Here is a 26087-nt window from a genome sequence, read left to right as displayed (position 1 = left end):
GCAGGAGCCTGAAGGGACTCTTAACATTAAGTGGGTGGAGAAGCCATTTGCCCAAGATCATTCTTTTATTCAGCAAACTGTTCAGAATGCCTTTAAAAAAAAAGGTACCTCAATAACACGAACAACAGAAAATTTTGTTTCTTGCCTAGACTTGTGGCTCTGATACAGGATCCTTCCAGTCACCTTCATTTTTAACATAGTTTCCAAATGACAAAAGTGGAATTTTTTACCTTTGGAAGTGGGTTTAGGGATATTCCCATTGTGGTCTTGGTTGTTTGTTTTCATTGGACTGTGTGTTTCAGTCTCTTCTGGACACAAATAAACCTCAATGGGTCCTTGGGTACTTGCCAAATGTATTTGTAGGCTCTACGAATAGAAGAAGTGAGAGCAGTTCAAACTGAAAATTATCTTGGAAATGAAAACGATGATCATTTGCATCAAAACATGGAAAGTAAGGGTAATTTTCATTGTTCATTTTGCTTCTCCGCTGGCAGTCCACCTCAATCAAAGACGGTCATTCTCTAGAGCAGGGGTCAGCAAACTACAGCCCGAGGGCCAAATCCTATCCACTAACGGGCTTTGTAAATAAAAGTTTTATTGGCAGAGTCACACCCATTCCCATTGTTTATGTACTGCCTCAGGCTGGTCCCCCCCTCCCCCCATGCTCTAATAGCAGAGCTGTGCAGATAAGCACTCCCATCAAACTGTGGTTCACACAGCCAAACATTTTTACTGTCTAGCTCTTTAAAGAAGTCTGTTGACCCCCTACCCAAGAGGAGGTGAATTAAAAAAAAAAAATTCCTTTTATGCCAACTATTAAAAGGTCTTTTACGTGTTCCAAATACAGTACTTCCACATTATTATTCTTTAACAGTAGGGCTTTTTTATGTTGAACTTTAATAACCACGGGATGAATAGTATTCTTAAGTGCTAGGAACTGAGTTTAGTAAGAGAATGCAGCACAGTAATACTTAAAATGCTTCTTCATCTAGGTCATAGAGCTATTATTATCAGTTAAGGTGAGAACCCTACCCTAGATGGGAGCTTGCACATTTCATTCTCTTTTTATTTTCTATGCATTCTTTTACACATGGCTTTACCTTACAGTCTCGGCCCATATTATCAGCGTATACCTGAAAGCCATCACAGAAATATGCTCCCTATTTTCTTACAATATCCTAGTCTAGCAATCAACCCAAAGTCTCATTTGATTTCTTAAAAGTAAATGTGTTACACATAATAAATTCTTAGAATACGCTAAGATAATTTAGGGAGAAACTTTGAGACATTTATATCTCTATTCGTGGTGGGGACCATATCCAGTGTTATCAAAATTCCTCACCAGTTCAAAATGATCAGAATTACCAGATAACAAATTACGAAAAAGAGAAAAGTACAAGAGGGACAGGGCCCCATATACCGCTTTGAGTTGAATGTCCTGCTATGTGAAAATTAGACTTTTTGGACACTCCATACATTCAGACTGTTGAAATGTTTTTAAAGTTAGGGTTCAGTAAAACAGATGAGAAAGGATTATCAAGCTTTTAGGAGGATACAGATTTTTAACCAGGAGTCAATCCTTTAAATTCAGGCATTCCCCAAAGATCTCTACAGATGAATAAAGATATCATCTCCTTACCTCTATTGGGTCAGGCACTTCAAGTCTTGTTTCTGGAGGGGCTTTCACAACTATAACAGTTTGGTCTTTAAGGCCACTAATTTTTCGAATATCTTGATATGTAACATAAGCTAACGTAAGGAGTGTTAAGGAAATCTTCCAACTAATTGCCTCAGATGTAACCATTCTCAAGACAACAAAATAGATGCATGCAAACCTTTTTAAGTATTTTTTTTTTTTCTTATGATGTATCTGTCTCTCCTAGACCTTTAAATATATGGGATCTCCCATGAATCTTTGTTTCTGGTTGATATTTTAAACAACAAAAGAAGTGTGTAGTTTTTTTTTTTTTTTTTCTTGTTCATTTCTAAAAAGGCCATGGCTATTAAAGAGAGTAAAAAACACGCAAACAAAATATTCCAAATATACTCTCAAAAGAAAATTAAAACTCAATTTGGTCAGGGAGTCACAGACCAGGTTCCTCTAGGGCACAGGTATTCCATGAACTCCAAGGAAGTGTTCCGTCGCTCAAATTGAATGATGGCAGATCCCAGTTTATAGAAATAGCACTATTAACCATAATTTTGTTGAAACTCCAGTAACTTCTATCTGCTATTTCACTAAAAGCAAGCGTTAGCAGCCACCCAAGTGAATGGATGAGTAGCTATATATATAAATGAACTCAGAATACTGCTCAGGCAGACAGCTTGTTTTCTTAAGTGCACCTGTGCTGGTTGTGATTATATACTGCCTACTGATAAGAGTGTCATTATTTCTCTGTTAGAAAAATTATCTTTCGTATGATATTATTAACTATAATATTTCAGTGTTCACGAGGAGGAAAGCTGCTTCCGGATGCTCTGCAACCTGAATGATTTAGGACAAGAGAGTCAAATAATGTTTCAGTACTCTTGCTGGTTACTTCTGAGCACTGAGCAATTCTTTTAACTGCCCTCACAGCCAAATCTAAGAGGATAACCTGAAAGAATATGGTACTTACTTACTATATGATAAAAATATTCATGCCCACTTGCCTAGAGAGCCACACTTTTACTTGGCGCCACAAAAGAACAGGTCGCGTAGCTTTCTCATATGAGGGACGTAGAGTAACAAAATTACTATACAATGTCTTTAGCCAGTTGTTTTTTGTATTAACATACCAAAAAATGCCTAGGATAAAACAGCAAATCACAACTCAGTGAAGGCATTTCTGCGGGTAATATAATGTAGTGAATCAGGTCTGTCGTCTAACAAGTTTAATATAGAAATAAGATTTAGCCTAGAGGAAATGATGTCCCTTAGATTCGTAGCTTCTTACCGGACATTGAAGAAAGCTATGAACTAAACTGTCCAGAAAAAAAGCACACTGACCCAAAATCTGCTTGTACATTTATGGGCACCTATCACAGGCTATCATCTTTAAGTCTCAATAACTCAGACAAGGGCTAATTCAGTGTTGAGCTTCACAGGACAGATCCTGCAGGAGATTCTGGGTTTTAGGTCATCATCTGTCTCATCAAGGAAGCCAATTGGTGTCTTTATAAAAGACTTGACAGTTGTGAATTTTCACTGAGAACAGTGAGGAAACTGATAACTAGGTACCTACCCTACAGCCCACTGTCAAAAAGCTATTTGACAACAACTTATTAAGATAAAAGCTCATCTGCAATTACCCAACATGCTGCAGGAAGGAAAGTTTCAACACATTTGTGAACAAGCTGTACCAAATTCGGAACTGAATGGCGAACTGAAATAAATTGTGCAAACACTCTCTAGTCTTACAGACTTAAAAGGGCTTCCATTGGGGCTCCCTCCTAAATTTGCTTCTTGGGTTAGCAGCCCCTGCAAGAAAGCTTTCATTTTCCACAACAAAGGCCCCAGAGAAAGCTGATGGAGTGAGAAGGCATAAGTCACACGTTCCAGAAAGCTGCCCATCATGTGTTCCTACCACATCTACTCCTTGAAGGGGCTCCCGACTAAACAATGAATGAAACAGGCCAACCAGAGCTATTTTTGTTTCTTCCCCTGTGAACCCACGCTGGCCACCAGTGGGGGTTCGGATCATCACACCTCTTCTCCAGCTCACTAATCATCAGCTGGCGAGGTTAATCCTTTGGTTGACAGGAAATGAAGGACTGGAGTTTCCAAAAATTGCCCGAATTGGAAAAGAAATGTCCCTCTACCTCCAAAGGAGAGCCTACTAGATAGACACAAGACCCTGGAAGCAAACGGGCAGGTTGCATTTTATTTCTTAACAAAGAGAGTGTGGAATAACTAGAAGTTTGGAACTAAAATTAGAGATGGGGTGACTTAACACATTGGTTTTGTTTTCTACTAATAACTGAGAAAATCGCAAAATCTTGTCAACACAATGAAGTAACCTCTTTCCTCTGTGGTCAGAAGTGAAGGTGATGAAGAGTTAAGTTTTCCTCGGGTGGCCAACAGATTGTCAGCCAGTTAAGAACAACAGCTGGCTTTTTATAGTTTTATTTCCAAGGACTAATGTTTGTACATGAGTGGACAAACTGAGATTTCTTCGGCTTTGGATACGTCTGCCATCAGTTTTTGGTGTTGCGAATCAGCACAATGCTCTTTCAAAATTACAGAACGATTCTTCTATACTCCTTCAACTATAGCTCCGTCACCCAGATTCAACAAATTCCAATCGCTCCCCATGTCTGATGCAAAGAAAATAGAATGTGAGAACCCCAACAGTGACAGCTACCACCCACCCAAAATCTGGGAAGCCGAAGATGAATCTGCTAAATGTTATCATTAATATGAATAGTGACACTTTATGTATCTCATTAATGCTGTTGCCTTACGCTATGAGTGTATTTGCATGTCCCAACCACACATGAATAAAAGGCTTTAGGAAACAGTTCCCACCCGGCTACCAAAAGAGATCTGATAGGATCCAGTCCAATGACTATCATTCCATAAACACGGAACACATAAACACACACTTGCATGAAACCAGAGTAAAATTCTACCTTGTGCATACATGTCAGATCGTCAACACTGGAAATAGTCTAGGAGGCAACTAACCCCCAATGAACAGGTGGCACAAAGGATATCTTTGATTCTCTGAATCCTCGGTTAACAGTTTGAGGTCCAGGGTGCAGCTTTGGATCAGTTCATCTAATTTCTTCTCTTCCTGACTGAGCTCGGTCACTTCTTTTGACAGGCCTTGACACTGGGCCAGCGTGCCCCCGTCCTCAGACAGACTGCAGCCCCTGGAAACCCAAACACAGACTCTGCAAGGCTGCTCGACAGGCCAGAGGGGAGGGGGTGAAAGGGAGGCCCAGGAGTAATGGTCCTGGTGGTAAATGTCCCCTTTTGATGTGGGTCACACTGCTTGTTAGCCAAGTGTTAAAATTAGAACATTTATACATATATTTTTTTCATATATAGCCCTTCACTTTTCACACCATAGAAATTAAAACAAAACAAAACAAAACAAAAAAACACTGCTATTTTTGGGTTTCTTTCCTCCATAGGAGGTCTGTTTCTTCAGAAGACTCAAATTCAAAGGGTGAAAAGAGGCAGCTCCTCCCTGCCTCCCAGTGAGGAAAAAGAAATGGGGGAAAAGAAAGGAGAGAAAGAGAGAGCCAGACAAAAAAAACCTGAAGAAAAAGATGGAATGGTTCAAAATTCAACAGAACATCATTCCCAAAGCACAAAGACCTAGGAAATTTCCTTTTCACAATTATCTTATTTTAAAAATTTTAACTTTATTGGAGTATATTGATTTACAATGGTGTGTTCATTTCTGCTGCACGGCAAAGTGATTCAGCCATACACGTACACATATCCGTTCCCATATAGGTTATTAAAGAACAGTGAGTAGATTTCCCTGTGCTCTACAGCAGGTCCCTGGTGTTCATCCATTCCATATACGCAAGTGTGCCTTTGCCATTTTCAAACCCCCATTCCACCCCTCCCCCTCTCCCCCCTAAGACCTAGGTAATTTCAGAGGGTCTTTTTTTTTTTTTTTTTTTTTTAAGGGCCGCACCCATGGCAAATGGAAGTTCCCAAGCTAGGGGTTCGAACTGGAGCTGCACCTGCCGGCCTACGCTACAGCCACAGCAACGTGGGATCCGAGCTGCATCTGTGACCTATGCTGAAGCTCACGGCAATGCAGGATCCTTAACCCACTGAGCATGGCCAGGGATTGAACCCACCTCCTCATGGATACTAGTTGGGTTTGTTTCCACTGAGCCACAGTGCAAACTCCTCTGAGGGTCTTATACCAACAACTAAAAAGGAAAAATGGGTGAAGGAAACACATCTGTGTCCTATGCAGGAACAAAGACCAATGCCCAACAGGTTTGTCTAAACCCCAGGCTAAAATGGGTCACGAATCCTCACAAAATTCCAAAAAAGTGCAAAAAACTACCTCTTCGTTTTTATCATGTTTGAAGTGGTATTTTTTCAAAACCACAACAGATTTGTTTCTTCCAAGAATGCTCTAATAGTTCCTTCTAAAATACTGGGTGTTCAGGTCCTCTGTCCATAACCCACAAGTGACATTATCAAACACTTAATCACACATGTGGGTGTGGGCAGGTGACAAATATTTTCTTGGCTTTGCCAAAGGAACCTCGGCATTTGTCTTGCCTTAATTTATACCAGAACATGAATTAATCAGCTAGAACCATGGATAAAGATACTCGACAACTATGCATATACCCAGATGTGTTAATACACAGCCACAGTTAGTTTCTAACTTCCTATTAGAGACAAGCCAAAGACCTGTGTAAGCATCAGCTCGATCACACATGTGAACACACACGTGGATATCAGGGTAACAGAGGACCAATGTTTTACTTTACATCTGCAGGGCCCCACTTAATCCCAGGATCCCCTTGCCTGAGGCGAATCGAATATGAACCCTTTTATCTCTGACAGCGTCTAAACAGAAGGGCTCTTTGTAAAGAGACTTTGAACTTCTGGCTAAGGAGTGGAGGAGGAAAGAGAAGAGAGAGAAGAGTAGGAGAGAAAAGGAATGAAGTGTGGGTGTGGGTATGAAAGCTGGGGCTGGGAGAAACGCCGGCGCGGTTTGCAAGAACCCCACCGGGGCCAGGGAACAGGGGGCCATGACTCATACTCACATCCACTGCACGTTGTTTTTAGACTTCTTCTTAATGAGGTGGATGCCTTCCAGTACATTGGTGATGTCGTAAATCCTTCTCTTTTGCACCTTCAGCACCTCTGCTGCTTTGTTCAAATCCAAGACCCCATCAGGTGATTGGCTCAGTAGTTGAATGAACTTCTTGGTGAGCAGACCAAGGGATGTATCATACCGTGTTTTTTCTGAGGGAGATTTTGGAGCTTAAAGAAAAACAAAAACCGAGCGGGTGGGGGGGATAGGGGGAGAGGTAAAGAAATGAAGGGTTTCTTTGCAGTCAAGCAAGCCCTCTTTCCCCCAGCAGCCCAAGTATTAGTGTCCGAAGCAAAGCTGTTGTTGCTGATGTTTTTGGTGAGGTATAGAAAACGATGAAGTTGCTTTATTAGAAAAGGAAGGGACAGTACAAATCCCTGTTTGATTAAAGCGTTTTCCTCTGGTTTTCTCAGGCGTTTCTACTTTGGCTTACCCTACTCCCTGGGTCTAGTGAAGTGTCTCACACATAGGAGGTGCTCAAAATTATCTGTTGAATGAATGAAAAAGTGCTGTAGCCTCATAGGATCAGCACAGGTACAGACTAACGGGATGGGGTCAGCCTAGGAATCTCTCCTGCATTTCATGACCAGGTCCAGACGGACCCATCCTAACTGGCCTTTCAGGCTTCAGTGTTTCCAGGTATATGTAATTTGTTCCCAGCAACTTTTCAAATAATGTAGATGAGGACTAGCTGGCAAAGTCTTTTGATCCAATCTCCCCGTTTCTGTGGAACAAAATGTCCTCATTTAATATTGTATTTACTCTTTTATAAGTGCACAGGTCAAGGGTTTCACGGAGCACTGCCCACAATTTGTGGATTGCCCCACGCATAAGCTGCAGGATAGGAGAGGGCAATGTCTAGGTTAATTTAGCCCTTGCATTAGATGCCGAAGACATAAAGGACTATTTAGCTATTTCCAACCTACTTTGCTCTCTCTCCCCAAAGGAACAACGATCACGTTCGAAGGAAACAGAAACGAGCTGCAATTTATCGCTCTCAATCAGTTCTTATGCTGCCACATGCTGAACGAGAGATTTAGGCAGGCACACACATCACCAACTCAGGTGCAGTTCCTTACACCCAGCTAGCCTCGGTCTCTCAAGTGAGGTCCATTCAGGAAAGTCAGAGTTAAATTTGATTTTAGCACAGTATCAAAGAGCTCGTATTCTGAGTTGAAAAATGAAACTGCACACACTGAAAGAGGCCTCCGCTGCAGTCAGTGTTCGGGTACCGGAGTGACTCTGCAAACGGCTCGCTGGGTGTCTGCCCGCGGTGGATGGACGTTTTGGATAGGCACAGACAGAAATGAAAAAGAACCAAACATGCCCAAATGACCCACGCCTTGGCATCCCATCAGCCACAAGCTCTCAAAGTTGGGAAGCTCCCACCCCAGAGGGGAGGAGACGGCAGAATCCTTACTTTTGGGGCTATCTGGACTTCGCAGCGCAGCTCTCCCTTTGCCCTTGGGGGTTTTTAAACCATCTGCGAGGTACTGCTGACCGCTCTCTCCTAGCTCCAGCCTGCGCTTCGCCTGCAATAAGAGAGTACAGTCGTTGGTCACTGGTCATCAGGACGACCCCAAATGAGACCGTGGGATCTGATCCGGCCCCCGAGCCTGCTCTCCCCACCCAGCTCCGCCTCACGAAGGGTCTGGTTCCCTGAAAGGGACGAGGGGAGACCCCTCCGGCTTTGGAGGCGGGGCTGCCACGCAAACCCTCTGGCCACCTATGACGCTCACCGCCTGTGCCCAGATGGACAATCCACGATCCTTCAGGTTGGGCTCTGGAGCCACTTTGTTCATTTATTCATTAATTCCACATGCGGGCCAGGCCTGGCGCTGGATACTAAGATTACCGCAGGCATCATGGGACTTAGAGTCACTTCTCCCCAGCACACCCCTGCTGCCACTGCCATCTCTGATGGGGGTTGAACCCCTTTCCTTGCGCTCCCTAAACACTCTGTGTTTATTGGTCTCATAACACTTGCTGGATATAAGAGTTATTTTGCTTATCTGTTTCTCATTTCCTTTACAGCAGGGACTCTTTCCCATTTATCTCTATATACCTAGGGCTTGGCACAGAGCCTGGGCTTCCTTAGGTATTCAATCACAGTCTCTCTCTATATATATATTCAATGAAAGAAAGAGTGATAGAATCATAACACAACTAGTCATAGACTACACATGGTCATTCATCAGGATAACAAATACTGCCAGCACTCGGTCTTGGGCTTCCACTAGGATTACTGTCCCCATTTTGCCATCAAACTTGGCAAAGTTCTCGCTCAAGCTTCTCCATCTGATTTTCACTTTAAAAATACCTAATTTCATGTCTTCTATGTCCTGGGCCCTGAGCTTAGGGAACAGAGGTAAACAAGACAAACAAGAGGCCCTTCGTTCCTAGTGTGTAGAGTCCAAGAGAGAAGCCAGGTAATTTACTAAGTAACGGGTAAGTACTGACTGTCTGGCATGCAGGGTGTCCAGCCAGACAGGAGTGGTACCAGCCAGACACCTGCATGGCGATGTGCATGGAGGCTCACGTTAGGGCAGATTCTTCTAGTGGGGAGATTCACAATTTCAAAATAACTCCCGGGACATAGACACCAAAGTGTCAGCTGATGACAGGCATCCAGCTTCTCTATGCAGAGTTATCCACTATCCCACAGGTGGCTCATCTGCACTGACACGTGCTGTCTATGTAAAAGGCACAGTGGATTTCAAAAACTCAACACGCAAGAGGGTAAAAGAGCTCATTAATCATTTTTATGTTGATTACATGTTAAAATGATGCTGTTTCAGCTTTATGAAATATTACTAAATATGATAGTATTAAAATGGTCATGTCACTTGTTTCTTTCAAATATGTGTGTGTGTATGTGTATATATATTTATATAAACCTATATGGCTTGTGTTTGTGGCACACATTTCTTATTGGGCAGTGCAGGGTTAAACGCCATCGGTCCTAAGGCCTGGGAATGACAATTAGCAAATTCATTTTCTGAACTTCATTTTCCACTCCCAAATATTCCCCCCAATCCTTGTGTGGGCCTGTTGTTTTGGTTGGCCCAGTGAACATTCCCTCTTCGTCAGGCAAAAGCTCCCTGATTGTCCTCTGGGGAATATCCCTTCCCACTCAGACTAAGTGTACTGGTGCACACAGGTGACCCAGGCCCGGCAGGTCTTTGTGCTCCACCACCCCCCTCCCCCACAGTGACTGGCCCAGGAGGCCGAGGACCAAAGCTGGGTGAACAAAGGCCAACCCCAGGAACTCCTCTGGGACTACTGGTAGGAAGGGATGTGCTTTCCTAGTTAAGATTGAAAAGCTGGTAGCTGGAAGCCACCTGAGAATGAGGCCTTCTGGGTGGGGGGGGGGGGTGCAGCAGAGTCAGGCAGGTGGTCTCCCCCAGACTTTTCATTTACATTTGCCAAGGAAGTTTCCTTTTGGGTCAGAGCACTTTGAGTTGGGCTCCTGAAAGTGTGGTGTGCAAGTGACAGCCTGTGGAAACAGCGGAGTCAAGATGGGCTCCAATGCACTGGGGAGCTGGCATCCTCACTAAAGAGCGGTAGGGTGTGGGGGTCACATCTTGTGGCCTTCAGAAAATTATTACTGATGGAGAAAAGCTTCATTTGAGGTAAGTGGAGAAGAAGAAAACAGCTTTACTTTGGAGGCTTTTTTCCCCTCTGAAGAAGATAGAGAGCCGTTTTCTCTGCCCCCTGCTAAAAGTTCACAGAAGGAAGGCAAAGTGGGAAAAGAGCCAAGGACTTTGAACTCCTGGACCCTTAAGGCTGCACTCTCCTTGAACCCTCATGATAAAGAGCCACTGGTCAGCAGCCTGGGGGCATATTCACTTTGCCCCCTCGTCCCCGGCTATTGTTTCCAATTGCTCTGGGGCAAAGGCATGTAGAAGCAGTCAACTGTAGGCTGGGGAAATTCTGAGATCTGTTGCTAAGACACTGAGATCTGATTGCAAGGACCAGGACTACTCCGGGTGTGCGACGTTGGTAACATGGCACCAAACCACAGAGGTGACCAAATCTAAAGGGGAGATAGAAAATCTACTAAATTAGAAAAGCACCCGAGAAAGCAAAGACCTAGGAGATCTCAGTCTCTGAAGGAATCAATCACGAAGCCCATGAATTGACACCAAAAAGAAATCAGCTATGAAAGCAAGGCTGGCCTGGAAAATCCTCCCTGGGCAAGAAATTAGGGCTGTCACCTTGGCTCCACAAGCAAGCCACATCTCTAGCAAGCCTTGAGGGGCTGCTAATGCCTGTTGAGGGCAGGACCTGCTAGGGGAAGTGACCACCACGAGTGATTTCCCCCTTTCCAAATGGACATTGCTGTTGGGTTATCTTGTTATCTTTCCCCCCGCTGCTTGGTGCATGGGGACTAAAGTGGACTTGAGAGGACCCCATCTTACTTGGAGGTTCTAGATCTGGTCCATGAGGGAGCAGCATTATGGAGCATGGATTCCCTTAGATCAGGACACGCCATCCTTCCGAGGTATTATCAAAGGTGGCTTTTAAAACTACAAAGGAAGTATGTGCCAACTTTAGGACCTCGGCCAGCTATGATGACACGACTCTGTAATGAAACAGTCACACTGCCAAGCTTTTCCGAAAGGGCAATGAAGGAGCTCTCTTGCGGCACAGTGGGTTAAGGAACTGGCATTGTCACTGCAGGGGCTTGGGTTGCTGCTACAGTGTGGGTTCAACTTCAATCCCTGGCCTGGGAAATTTATATGCTGTGGGTGTAGCCAAAAAAAAAAAAAAAAAAAAAAGAGGAAAATGTACATATGAAAATAATAGGAATAACTGTCAGGGAGTGAAGCAGTGGGCTGAGGGAAACATCCACAATTTCCCTCTACCTGGCATTTGTTGCCCCTGTTTTTTCATTTGGGGAAGGAACTTCTCCACAGCTCTTCCTTCAGGTGGTTTCTTTGTCTCCAAGCTTGAGAACAAATAGCCTGACGTTATTGGTCTTAGGCTGACCCTTCCCATCAAGGCTACAGAGGTGAGAACTTAATCTGGGCCTGCGAATCAGTGTCATCCAGTCAGCTGGCTAATAGGACTGGGTTACAGATGGGGCCATGACCAAAGCAGGATGGATCAGTCAATGTAGGGATTTTGTTGGAAACTACTGGCAAAGTACTGAGTTCCTTTCACTGAGAGTTATTAGGCTGGTAGGATGTAAGCCTAGAGCTACCTGGGAACTGAGCCAACAAAGAAGATGGCAGAGTTAAGAACTAGAAAGAGACTGAGTCCCAGTGCCTTCAAGGGAGGTGCTAGATGTAACCAACCACTCCCAAAGACATATCTACCCATTCCCACAGACAGATTTGTGTGAGCTCATGAAGTCCCTTTTTTGGTAGAAGACAACAGTTTTATTACTACCACTTGCAACCAAGAGTCCTGATACAGCCCTTTAGTATTTTAACCATAATGCACTCAACATTTGAGTGTTTATAATATGCCATACACTATGTTAATTGCTTTCCACTTGACCGTGTTATCTCATTTTTACAACCACCCCATAAGGTAGTTGTTATTATTATTTCCCATCTTACAAGAGAAAAGGGAGGTTTAGAGCTCCTAAGTTATGTTTCCAAGATCCCCAGAGCTAGTAAATATGCCTACTCCGAAGTCTGTGCTTATAACCACTTCATAAAATGATTGTGAAAGATTGCCATATAAAAATATTTGAAAAATTATATTAAATGGATACCCTCTTACTTTATGATAAACTTAAGGAATTTTATTTTATTCATAATTAAAAAAAATTCCTTTGCATAATAAATGCACATGATGATTCACACAGTGCAAATGGGTACACATGCGAATCGCCCTGCCCTCTCCCACTCTTGATCCCCAGGGCCCTTCCTCAAATGCAAGTACTACCAAGTTACCTAGATATCCTTTTAGACAGTCCAAATTCATACATAGCTAGTCCAAGTCCAAGTCCAAATATAGCTATATACCACCACACCTTACACAATTTCTTTTTTACACAAATGGCAGCAAACCTCATACTTAGTCTATTAGTGAAACATCTCAGGGTTTGATCCCTATCAGTTCATTCAGAATGAGCTTCTTTTTTTAGAGCTGCATATATTGTCCTCATTAATATACTTAGCCAGACACCTACTAATGCACATTCAACACTCCTCCACTATAACCCTTTTCCCAATATTCGTGACGCCACTGTGAGCAGTCATGACTCTACCCCATCTTGCACTGAAGCCGAGAAGACTTACTTAAAACCTCAGTTAATAAGGCACAGATACCAGGACGGAACTCAGGTCTCTTCAAATAATTTGTCAGGGACCATGACTTCCCTGGACTGACTGCGATGGCCCTCTTTTGCTGCCATAGCAATGTCTGGGCCACTGGGGCATGATTTCATCATCATAACACATACATGCTCCAGCTTTCCTCACTGGACCATGAGCTCTGGTCTTAAGTAGCTTAGTTTCCCCAGAGCCTTGCATATGGCATACGCTCAGTCACACTGACTTACTCACTTTGAATGAACCAAGAATAAATTCCCGACATCTCTTGGCAGGTAAATCACAAAGCCCTAGCATTACCAACCTGTAAAGGGGATATTTAAATATATATGTATATATTTACACATGCTAGAGATTAATCTACATGTTTGGAAAGATTTTCGAGAAATATAAAGGTTGCAGAAGGATACATATAATATGATCTCATAGGAGGAAAGAACTATAAAACTACAGACTTCAATATAAAATTTTCCATATATCCACAGAGGGAAAAAAATCTAGAAAGAGCCACCTCAAATGTTAACAGAGATTTATCTTTGAGAAGCAAAATTAAATATGAGGTAATGATTGCATGTTTATAGTTCTGCAATATTTGGTTGGATTTTAGAAAGTGATGTATCTATATACACATTAAATTTATATCTTTCAAACTAACACTTGTACTTTTCGGAGTATATTCTGAGAACAGCTACGTTGTTTCTAGAGTTTTGTCTATTAAAAACGGCACAGCCAGTTTCTTGAATATTTATATTTTTCCACATATGTCCAACATAAATGCCCAATCTCAGAAGAAAAATTCACTAAGTTATTGTACATTTATATAATGGAATGTTATGCAATTAATGATAACATCTATATGTCTTAAGAATTTTATTTATTTATTTGTTCATTTATATTTACTTATTTTTCTTCTTTTTTAGGGGGGCACCTGTGGCATATAGAGGTTCCCAGGCCAGGGGTCGAATCAGAGCTGCAGCTGCTGGCCTACTCCACAGCCACAGCCACACCAGATCCTAGCCACATCTGCAACGTATGATGTATCTAGCAGCAATGCTGGATCCTTACACACTGAGTGATGCCAGGGACTGAACCCACATCCTTGTGGATACTAGTTGGGTTATTAACCCATTGAGCCACAATGGGAACTCCTATATGTGTAAGAATTTTAAAAAATCAGGTATGATAGTATAACTATATTTCTGTGGGGAAATTATATGCACAGAAAGAAAAGATCTAAGGATATATACTAATTTAATAATACTAATCTTTGAGTGGTAGGATTATGGCGATTTTGTTTTCTTCACTTTTTTTTTTCTTTTTATGGCTATACCTGTGGCATATGAAAGTTCCCAGGCTAGGGGTCAAATTGGAGCTGCAGCCGAGGCCTATACCACAGCCACAGCCATACTGGATCCAAGCTACATCTGCAACCTACACCACAGACTGTGGCAATACCACTGAGCAAGGCCAGGGATCAAACTTGCATCCTCAGCAAGACTAGGTCAGGTCCTTAGCCTACTGAGCCACAGTGGGAACTCCTCTTCTTAATTCCTCTTAACTTTTAAAAGTAATTTAGTAATAATCACTTTAAAGTGAGTGTGGGTTTCCTGGATAATAAAAACAAAAATCATTTTCCATTTGGAGTTAAACAAGTCTAGTGGTTTATATCCATTCAGTGTGTATGCATATGGATTCAAAACAAAAATGGGGGAATTCCTACTGTAGCGCAGCGGAAGCGAATCCAACTAGGAACCATGAGGTTGCTGGTTTGATCCCTGACCTCTCGCTCAGTGGGTTAAGGATCCGGTGTTGCCGTGGCTCTGGTGTAGGCCAGCAGCAACAGCTCCAATTAGACCCCTAGCCTGGGAACCTCCATATGCTGTGGCTGCAGCCCTAAAAAAACAAAAGACAAAAAATAAAAAATAAAAAAACCCCAAAATTGGGTATGCTACCAGAAAAGGCATGCCTGCTATAGGCAGCAAATTGTGAACAGTAAAATAAACTCCCTTTAACCCAGTTAATAGAGCTGGGTGAGGGAAAGAACTAGACATATGATACATTTTATCTCAAAACCAAGGGTGAGACAGGGCATTCTGAACAGAGGAAGAAGGGAAATAGAGGAAAATGGAGATTAAATAAATAGAATGACGACCAGATTAAATACAACAGCGAAATAATCCAGCTTGAGACCAGATCACAGTTGAATCTCACTTGGATTTCAGCCATTAGGTCCATGGGTTAGGGTGAGAAGCTTTTAAGAAAAGAATACCCAGTTGCCAGTTGTGACTGTATATTAATTCTATCTGGTTAACCATTTAAAAATCCATTCAAATTATTTACTAAGTCCCTGCAGCATACCAGACCTGGCACAGCCAGATGAATACCAAGGTGACATGGTGGTTCCTGCCATAAAAGAGGATACAGATAACAAATTAACTAACAGGAAATGCATGATGAACCCTGCAATGAGCCCGTGACTGGGTACAGGAGGGCAGGAAGAAGGCCTGGATAGAGAAGTTGGTGGAGATCTGGAGAAAGTGGTTAGTGGTGATGGTGTTTGAGCAAAGCCCTGGAAAACACGTGGGCTTCCCTTCCCTTGGGGAAGAGAGTGGGAGTTGGGGGGCCTTAAGCAGCTGTCCAATCACAGCGGGAAGCAGGGACTTGGAAGGGCCCCGTTTGGAGGTGCTGGTGGGTGGGGGTGGGGGTGGGGCTTTGGTGCAGAGGAAGAAGGGGCCGGATCATGGTCCCTTATAGGTGTCACCCTTCCACTGTCAAACTTAGCTAAGATGAAGAGCTCCGAGGTCTTCTCTGGAGTTTTCCCCAGCAACATCTAAGTTCAGAATCTACCAACAAGAGTACCGTCTTTAAGAGCTGTTCGATGAGGGGCCTAAACAGAAACCAGTATCTCAGAGAACTGATGAACAGAGCAGCACGCAGGAAGCTCTGATGGAAGCACTTGGCAGGAAGAGGAGCTAGTGTGCATTTGATCCTGGTGGAGACGTCCCCTCACACCCCACATCCCAGCACTAGCAGCTGGCAGGCAAATGTTTTCTTTTCTTTCTCAGGTGTGTCCCTCTCTACACCTGCCCCGCTGTTCCAGCCCAATTCCCCCATCATTACTCACTGGATTGCTAGACTGGATCCCCAACTTGGCCATTTTTCTTCTTTTGACTTTTAAACTACCGATCTAGGGCATTTTAATTTTACTCTGACTTGTATTTGTGGACTAGTTTGGGAATCTAACCAGATACACATGAATATTTCTAAAGCAAAAGGAATCTCAAACTTACAGTACAGCTTTTGGAACAGAAGCCATTGACTTAGGAACTGTGGCTGCCTTGTTTTCTATATGATGGAGGATAATGTGAGAAAAAGAATGTGAGAAAAAGAATGGGTGATTGGGTCTCTTTGCTGTACAGTAGAAAATTGACAGAACACTGTAAACCAGCTATCATGGGAAAAATAAAAATCCTTAAAAAAATAAATTGATGCACATGATTTTTAAAAGTCCACTGGATCAGGGAACCTCTCCAGGGGAACCGATTTTACTGTTCCTCTTGGTGGGCACTTATTTCTAAGTAAATTAAGCTTACACAGATATTCCTTGGTTTAGCTATTCTGGTTATTATGTAGACTTCTTCACTGATGCCACATCTACACTTTCTTCCACTCTTTCTCCCGGTAGTGATATCGTTATTTTTGTTTAAATCAAATACCAGTGCTGTGCATTTTGTTTTGTTTTTACAGCTGCCCCCGTGGCACATGGAAGTTCCCGGGCCAGGGACTGGATCTAAGTTGCCACAGCTGCATCAATACCGGATCCTTTAACCCACTGGACCCAGTGGGATTGAAGCCGCACCTCCACAGCTACCCGAGCCGCTGCAGTCAGATTCTTAACCCACTGCACCACAGCAGGAACTCCAGTGCTGTGCATTTGGACTCTACAAATATTCCAGCAGCATCAAATAGCATACCGAGATTCCATTTCCTTTTTTGGTAAAGTTTCCTTTGGTGTTCTCAACTGTCTTTCCTACTTGGTGGGACCATTTGCATTTACCACACACAGCCTCGGCTTTTTCCAACTCTCTGTCGTAGCAGATGTTCTATCAAAGTCCCCTCTTTTTCTACCTGAAGTTCTTGGACCTCCCTCTGTCTAGATTCAAGACTGTTCTCTGGGCCTGTTGCATGACTGTCATTCTGCAGTTTTCCCTCGCTTCCTACAGTGTTGACGTTTGAGGTGGACATTTGTCATTTTATTTGACTGCCAGCCTCCGCACCTTCCCTCTTAAGCTTAGGAAATTCTACACTTTGTCAGTCTTGGTGAGAGGACCGGGTTCAGGGCAGGACACCCCCAAATTGCCTCCAGAGCACACTGATTATTTTGAATTTTAAAGCTCCTTGAGAAACAGCGGGTGAAAAAAAAAATACTAAAAAGCAAAACAAAGTGCTCTGACTGCCCTCCTCCCCCTTTGCCCATGAAAGTGGGAAATAAATTTCCCTTGTGAAGGTACAGAAGGTATATCACCAGAATTAGGGAATTCAATGCTCAGGAAGCTGTGTAAGTAAAACGTGTTAGTTCTGCATGAGTCTGCTACCCTAAGCACAAGGCCTTTTGTTTTGTTAAATCTTTCTCAAATAACTTTCTTCGTCTAAAAGTGGTAAATAAACAGCCTGCCTTGGTCACTTTGGAGGTCCCATTTCTATGATACCTGCCTGCATAGTGCATATGAATTAAATTGTTTTTTCCCTCCTGTTTAACTGCCTTGAGTCAATCTAATCCTTTGACTAACCAAAAGGACTTAGGAAGAGTGGGGGAAACATTTCCCTTCTGAATCAACCATAGGAGCTGAAGACACCCAGTCCTCTCTCCCAGCTTCCCCAGAATCCAGACTAGGGCCACCTAGGCTGCAACAGGCAGACGCACCTGCCCTGGATTTGGAATCTGGAGATGCTTCTGCAAAACCACAGACCTGGTGATGGCTGTGGTTCTGGCTATGGATCTTTCCTTGTTCCTGCTTGTTCCTCAAGCTGGTCCTCTAATCTTCCTGAAAATTTAGTGAGTTATCCAATATCTTTTCAATAAACTCCTTTTCTGCTTTAAGTTGGCCAGAGTTGGGTTCTACTGGTTGCAACAGAATCAGTTTCCTGATCCCACTGCTAAGCTATTGTTTTCCTGGAACACATCTGAACAGTAGCATGGCAAGAGAAAATTTGAAATGTGAAATGTGTATCTGAAATGTGTATTTCAGCCTCACACTTGCTAGTTGGTATAAGTAAAGAATTTAAGGCTGAACATCAGTTGAACTCTGAAGGCACTGCTCCTGGGGTTTTTATATCCAGTGATGATGAGAAGAAACCTGGAGCCACAGACTCTCATTCCTTTGAAGCTATTTGATGTTTAACCTCTCAGAAAGATTCTACGCCTGTCTTCCATTTATTGTAAAATTTCATAACACGTATTCAGGGGTGCATCTTTTTCTCATTCACTGTGTGAGAATCTCATGGGCCCCAAGGAACTACTTGGCCTTCAGCTGTGAGAAACTGCATGTTATAAACCATTCCCTCTCGATGTCTTGGTCTAATCTTTCCGGAATTCCTGTTCCTCTTGGATTGATCCTCTAAAGCTTTTATTTTCTATTTTCCATGTCTTATGCTACTAATTATTTCTTTTAAAGTCTTGTTTCCTATTTCATCTATTTTCTCCATAGTCTTACTTTCCTACCTTAAAAAAAAAGTCTTGGTGCATGATGGAGGATAATGTGAGAAAAAGAAGGTACATATGTATGTAGGACTGGGTCACTTTGCTATACAGTAGAAAACTGACAAAACACTATAAACCAACTATAATGGAAAAAATGAAAATCATTAAAAAAAATCTTGGGCTCATTCTGTAATGTTGTAGTCTTTTCTCAAATGCCTGGTCAAGCTTTGTGTCTTTAAGACAGATATTTACAAATAAAGTGATAAAATGACAACTGGGAGTGCAGGATTCAAGTTGAAGCGGTACTCTTAATCCATTTATTTTTAGATTTCTCAAAAATTATTTGTCTGGGAAGAGACTCCTGGATCTTGGACATGTACTCTGCATGAAACGTGCTGAAAATTCCCCTTTTATTCTGAGTTTTGGCACATCCGCTCTGTGGCTCTCCAGAGCAGACGGAGCCCCTCTTGGGCCAAGGCTTTGTCTGTTTTACTTTACTGATGCCACGCCTCATCCTGCTCTCTGTGCTGCAGAAACCTGTTGAATTCTCTTGTCCACTGAAGGCACCCCCTCACTTGCGATGATTAAAAAAAATGCTTACTATTATTTTCATAAGGTTTCAAGAGAAAGAAGATACATGTGACAATCTGCCATAAGTGTCCCTCTATGTATTTAATTCTCATTCATCAGTGAGTGGTGTGGATGGGTAACTAAGTGTAAGGCACTGTGCTTGGCACTTACTATTAGTAAATGAACTCACATCATAGAGGCAATGGTTTCATTTGCAAATAGGAGCTAAAGCCCTTCTATCTTTCCTACCTAAGTCTCTACCCCCAATAACTGAATTTTTTTTTCTTTTTTCTTTTTGGGCCGCACCATGGCATATGGAGTTCCCTGGCCAGGGATCAAACTTATGACCCGGCACACCAGAGAAACCACTAATCCTGTTGCACCACAGCGGGTATTCCTGAATGTTGATCTTTAAAAGCAAAAACCTCTGAAAACCTTTTACAGATTAATTCCTTATCTATCTATCTATCTATCTATCATCTATCTCTTTACCTACCTACCCACCTACCTATCTACCTGGTCTTTTACAGATTAATTAAATATGTATCTATACCAAAATTAAAAGTAAACGGGTAAGAAGCTTAAGAGAAAGCCCTGACTAATAAGTTATATACACCCAATGTTATTCAGATGAAATAAGAAAAAAAATGACTAACCCTTTTAATAATAAGAAATGCTATGATGACCCTTTATATCTGTGAGTCATAGAGGTCTCTAAATCAGAGTGGGCAAAAGGTTTTTAATCCCCCATACAATGCTTCAGCTTTATTATTCCCCTCGAAGTCTGAATTTTATATGCTTTTACAGAAAAATAAATGGCAAGGAGAACTGTGCAATTAAATCGCTAACTTAAAAGACAGTTTTACATTTATTCATATTACCAAATTCATAACATGTTCTTCTTTCATTTAAATGATTGCTAGCTTTAAATATGTGGTTATTGCCCATAAAATGGAATTTAAGAATTCTTCTCTTCAGACATCTGAATTTCCAATTTAGAAGTTGGCAAAAGTATTTAAAATATATTCCGTGATGGGCAGGCAGAAGCTTAGGCTCTCATTCTGCTGCTGAGATGTCTCCCTGCAATAGTGTGCTTGAATCGCCCCTGGAGTACTATTTAGTTTATCTGTGCTTCCCTTTCCATCTGTAGCTTCGGGTCTCAAGATTTTTACCTCACTTCGACGGCAATATGATAAACCAGGAAGTTGACAAACACTGTCTGCAAAAGATCACGTAGTAAATACTTTAGACCTTGTGGGACACAGCTCTGTTGCAGCTACACAACTCTGCTGTTGTAGCAAGACAGCAGCTAGAACACATAAATGAATGAGTTCAGCTGTATTCCAATAAAACTTTATTTATAAAACAGGCAGTGGACCAGATTTGGCCTGCGGGCCACCGTTTGTGGACTCATGGGATAAATCATGATCCTCCTACGATTTTAATAATATTCTATCAAAGGATATCTATGTTGCTTGTTCCAAACACTAAAATTTTATGAAGCGAGACAGCCAATCATCTTTTTGGGTAATGAAATGACATCTCTGTCATGCTTTGGGTTATATGTGAGGACTAGAAATAAGTACTAAAAGTGAAGCAAATCTGAGCTATCCATTTGAATAGCTGGATCTCATCCCATCCATGGAAAACAATGATAATTAAACACAAGAAGATACTCCTCTCTATGTCCTCAACCACTCATGGCTAAAAAGATAGTTTATGGGTGCAATAAAGAGCTATAAACAAATTCTTACTATGGCTTTGACAGATCAATTTTAGAGAGTAGTAATTCAACTGCTTCATTACTAGGACAAAAAAAAAAAAAAAATCTGTCAGCAAACTTTCTCCCAACTGAGTTACACTTAAGACATGAGGGTAATTGTTAATCTAAACTCACTGGAAACTGGTGAGCTCAGAGATGCTTCCTTCAGAACACAGTTGCTAAAATGGCTTGCAGCACAGCACTGGTAACTTAAATCTCAGGAAAAGAGCATGTGTTTAATTATCACTTATGCACCAAAGGACAGAGCACTTGGCTCTGGAGGACATGGTTTCATAAACTATCTCCTGGTACAGAAGCATGACAGATGTACTTCAAGAAGTAAGAACAGTTTGGAAGATTTTGACCTTAAGAACAAATTGAAGAACTCCCTCTTAAAGTAGTAAACTATTACTTTCAAGAAATACCAAGAACTGAAAGCTGACATCTGCTAATCTCTTATCGTGTCAGGAATGTCCACTACTTTGGACGTGAAGGCTAAAAGGTGCTGCTTTCCTGCTCTCTCAACTTGCATTTTGTGGCAAACTCAATTCCTGTATTTGAGGGCTGGGAGTTTCCAGGCTGCAGGACAGTGAGGAGGAACCCAGGTGGAGGCTGAGTTGAGAAGATGCTGCAGTGAGTCTGGGGAAATGAGAATAGCTAGAACTTGGACATAGGACCAAAAAGGAAAGAACTGTTCAGAGAGACAATCTTGGAAATCTGCAGGGGGCCCCTTGGATTCAGTAGACCCCTGATCAGTGCCTGCCTGTGAAGAAACTACCTAAGGCTAGGAAAAACAAACAAGTGAAAGAAATAGAAAGCAGTGCCCAGAGTTCCCACAGGGCCTGAAACTGCAGGCACACTGATCCTACAATTGTTCTCAGACTGAAAAAACAAAATGAGACAATCCTCATAATTCACCAGACATAGGCCAGCATACTCAGAAGGGTGCTGTCTCACTGGTGAGGCAAAATTAGCCTTGAATAAACACTGCTTTGGTCCCACCCAACAAAGATCAAACTGAAAGATCAAACTGTTTTTAAGAAACTTAACTGCATCTCAGAACAAAACTCAAGAATATCTGTAGAAATACAAATATGTCTAGTACCCGACAATGAGGTTTCCAAGGAATACCACCCATATTCAGAAGAAAAAAAAAAATCAATCAATCAACAGAAACTGGCCTAGAACCAACACAAATGTTAGAATTAGTACTCAAAGACATAGATAAAAAAGTTAATGTAGTTGTACTCCATATGTTCAAAGAGTTGAGATCTGAATGACATAAACCTACAGATTAAAGAAGCTCAATAAATCTCAAACACAAGAAACAAAACTATACCAAGGTGCTGCACAGTCAAATGGCTCAAAATCAGTGACAGAGAAAAAACCCTAAAAGCAGCCAGAGTGATCCCAAAAGACATGCTACAAATAGAGAAATAAAAACAATGAGAGATTTCTCATTTGTAACAATGGAGCCGGAAAGCATTGAAAGAATAAAAAAAAAAAAAGATACCCTGTCACGCCAGAATTCCAATACCCAGCAAATATATCTTCCAAAATCCAAAGGCAAAACAGAGATACAAAAGCCAAAAGAATTCTTAGCTAGCACACTTGCTCTAAAAGAAGTCCTTTGAGAAGGAACTTATGCCAGGTGGAAACAGGGATCTAGACAAAGAAGTTAAGAGTATCAGAAATGGTAACTACATGAGTAAATATAGGAGATTTTCCCTCCACTATACTTAGATTCCTTTAAAAGACAATTGACCGTAAACTGTTTCATGGATATGGATAAGTAAATTACATGACAATACTAGCATAAAGGCCAGGGAAGGAAGAAATGAAAGTATATCATCGTAAGCACATTGTATACTACTAAGCAGAAGAGAAGAATGAATGGGGTAAGTGCAAAGAGACAAGAATAACCAAGATTATTGGGAAGGGAAACAAAACAGTTTTCAATGGTATTGTTAATGTCATTACAGGGGGCTATTCCTTCTACCTCTTGTATCTGAAAAATTTTATAGTAAATTTTTAAAAAGTAACCAATGACTTGGAGTCAGCTAGTGAGAGAGAAGACTAGGTATGGGACCAAAAATCTGGAGGGTAATCTTTCAGTATTAGCAATATTTTAAACATGCATATCCTCTTGGCCCTGCAACTGTACTTCAGGGAACAAATTTATCCTAGAGAATTACTGAAGACATGTGCACAGGCATGTGCAAAGATTTTTTTGCAGCATTATATTTAACAGGAGGAAGTTTAAAAAAAATCTAAATGTCCATTGTCCATTAATTGGAGAATGGTGACATAAACCACTCTATATCATACACCCACATTACAGGACATCATGTAGCTTCAGTATTTTATGGTGAGGTCTAGCTTTGGCTTTAGCGAGAAAAAAAGCAAGCCAGGACAGTAGGTGCGCTATGGTCTCCTCTGTAAAAACAAAAGCAATCATTGCTGAAGGCCTCAGAGGAAGTCCATCAATGAGGTGGAAGGCAGTATACTCGACACACCTCTGATAGGAGGTGTATGAGAACATAAACCTTTGTGGAACATTTAGAAAATTGGTGAAAATAAAATATCAACAAAGGAAACACATTAAAAACAAAAATGCAAAATGCCTAGGGACCAGGAAGATTATGACAAACTTGAGGAAACAAGTTAAAGATGCGAAAAGTGTGTGCCAGGCAGCCAGGAGCAGTTTTGAGATGGCTGGGCTTCTGGGAGATGGGGAGAGAGGAAGCCTCCATGAAAATGACAAAGAACAAAGCATAAAAGGCTGATGAGAAGAAGGAAGGATAGAAGCGGGGATGGGAGCTTTCAGGTTTTAGGATTATTGACCACTTCTATAATATCACGTCTCCGCTAGTTAGATAACTCCCAAATTTCTAGAAAGGAAACTAAAATTTATCCAACACCTACGGCATACCTTCATACAGATTATTTTAATGAAGGAAAAATGGGTGCCCTAAGTGTTTAATTTGTTAAGATGAAAATTTCTTTGTATTAAAAAAAATCAATATACACATAGTGCTGTCAATTTCTCAGATACACTGACTCTTCAGAAGCACAACACTGAACATAACATATTGGTAACATAAGAAGTTCAGAATACTATCAATGTCATCCCTGGAGATACATCCTCCTGCATCTGCAGGAGATTGGTTCCAGGACACCCCCCACCCCTCCCCTGGCCCCCACAACTAGGACACCAGAATCAAAGGATGCTCAAGTCCCTTACACAAAATAGCATCATATTTGTATATAATCGAAGCACATCCTTATACTTTAAATCATCTCTAGATTACTTATCATAACCAATATGTTATGTAAGTAGTTGTAAATAGAATGTAAATGCTGTGTAAATAGCTGGCGTGCATGGCAAATTCAAGTATTGCTTCTTGGAACTTTCTGGAATTTTTACCCTGAATATTTTCAATCTGAGATTGGTTCAATCTATGAGTGTGGAACTCTCAGATGGGAAGAGCTGACTGTAGTCTCTTCATCTAATGGTATAAGCAAACCTTGGGTTTTATAGGTTAGCCTGGGATTAATGAGTCTCTTTAGATAATCCCTGTAAATTCATTGCTCCCACTGGCGCTCTTCCTGCCTAGATCACTAAAGAGCAAACAACTATGGAAAATTTAACATAGATCCCAATTTGCATGATCCCTAAGAAAGTAAATATGGGATGAAACAACACTTGAGAAGGGAGAACCACTCTAAAATACCCAGATGGGGGGCAGATAATGGAAAGGACTCCATTATTCTAATTGTTTTTTCTTTTACCCCCAGTAACTTCCACAGAAGCTTCCTGTTTCAGGGGAACAAATTATTTAAAATGCACTACCCCCACACAAAAAGGGCCAGTTTATCCCCACCTGTAATGACAGAGTTTTACCAATAGGCTTACCAATTTTTTTTTTTTTTTTCCTGTCTTTTTTTTAGGGCCGTACCCGTGGCATATGTAAGTTCCCAGGCTAGGGGTCCAATCGGAGTTGCAGCTGCTGGCCTACACCACAGCCACAGCAACACTAGATCTGAGCCGTGTCTGTGACCTACACCACAGCTAATGCAATGCTGGATCCTTGACCCACTGAGCAAGGCCAGGGATTAAACCTGCATCCTCATGGATCCTAGTCAGACTCATTTCCACTGAGCCACCATGGGAACTCCCTAGGCTTACCTAATTTTTGAGAAACTGCCCAGAGTTTAAAAGATTGGAGGAGGCGGGAGGAAAGGAGGCGGCTGGGTGAGTGGGCAGCCCTGCTGACCTGCGAGCGGATTTAGCTGCAGAGATTCCGGCATAGTAGCTACTGTCTGACCTATGATGTAAAGACCTCCCCATCTGGGGAACACAAAGTATGGATCCTCTCTTTCAGAGCAACAGGGCAAAACAACACAGCCATCAAAATAGAAAACATTACACCTCTTCGAAGGGAGTAAAATTCCTCCACTCACTTCCTGCAGTTCTGACTCCCTAGGTTCTGACCCACAAAATGGACTTTAACTCCACATTATACTAATGGGGGGGAACATTTTGATAGAGATCATGAAGCCTCTCACCTACCCAATGCAGTTCAGAACAAGGTCTTGGCTTTTTTTCTCCTCCATAATGAGCCACGACCTTTGAGGCACAGAAGAAAAATCAAACCAAAAGGTCTACGGCGGTGACTGCTCATGAATACATATGACAGTGTGTTCATTTTCCAAACACGCATCAAAAGATCCTGAAAACATACTAGGAATAAATGCTATACCAAATGTGGGCTGGAATGGTGGTGCTACAATAGCTCTAAAAATGGACAAGCTTGATAATACTGAATTCAAAGAACAAGTTGACAAAGAACTTTTTTTATCTAAATGAGTTCTGAAAAAAAAAGAAAAAAGCGCTAGTGCGTTGTATCGGAGATGATGATAAATGCTAACCTTTACTAATGATGAAAATCAATAGCAAACTATAAAGTTTATCAAGGACCTGG

The 26087-nt window shown here is 41.8% G+C and overlaps 1 protein-coding gene across 6 annotated transcripts in view; it reads right to left on the bottom strand.

Moving 5' to 3' along the window:
• Positions 1–26087, bottom strand: part of E2F3 (E2F transcription factor 3) — a 76163-nt gene that overhangs the window by 4686 nt on the left and 45390 nt on the right. For 2 of the 6 annotated variants that reach the window (XM_021098396.2, XM_084967526.1), the window contains exons 2-6: positions 8203–8314; positions 6733–6952; positions 4696–4854; positions 1640–1754; positions 231–366 (exon numbers count right to left, since the gene is read on the bottom strand). In XM_021098396.2, the coding sequence (XP_020954055.1) occupies positions 231–366; positions 1640–1754; positions 4696–4854; positions 6733–6952; positions 8203–8314 (742 nt within the window). Of the gene's footprint in view, positions 1–230; positions 367–1639; positions 1755–4695; positions 4855–6732; positions 6953–8202; positions 8315–8521; positions 12202–26087 lie in introns of those variants that run through there. The other 4 variants (XM_021098397.2, XM_021098399.2, XM_084967524.1 and 1 more) reach the window with 3 other exon arrangements.

Source organism: Sus scrofa, chromosome 7 (genome assembly GCF_054392235.1).
Source record: "Sus scrofa isolate SSC_HxYL_T2T_F1_AM1 chromosome 7, Sscrofa_HxYL_maternal_Yorkshire_Landrace_v2.0, whole genome shotgun sequence".
Taxonomy (NCBI): domain Eukaryota; kingdom Metazoa; phylum Chordata; class Mammalia; order Artiodactyla; family Suidae; genus Sus; species Sus scrofa.
Note: the sequence above shows the minus strand (reverse complement) of the source record. Positions and strands in the feature narration are given on the sequence as shown.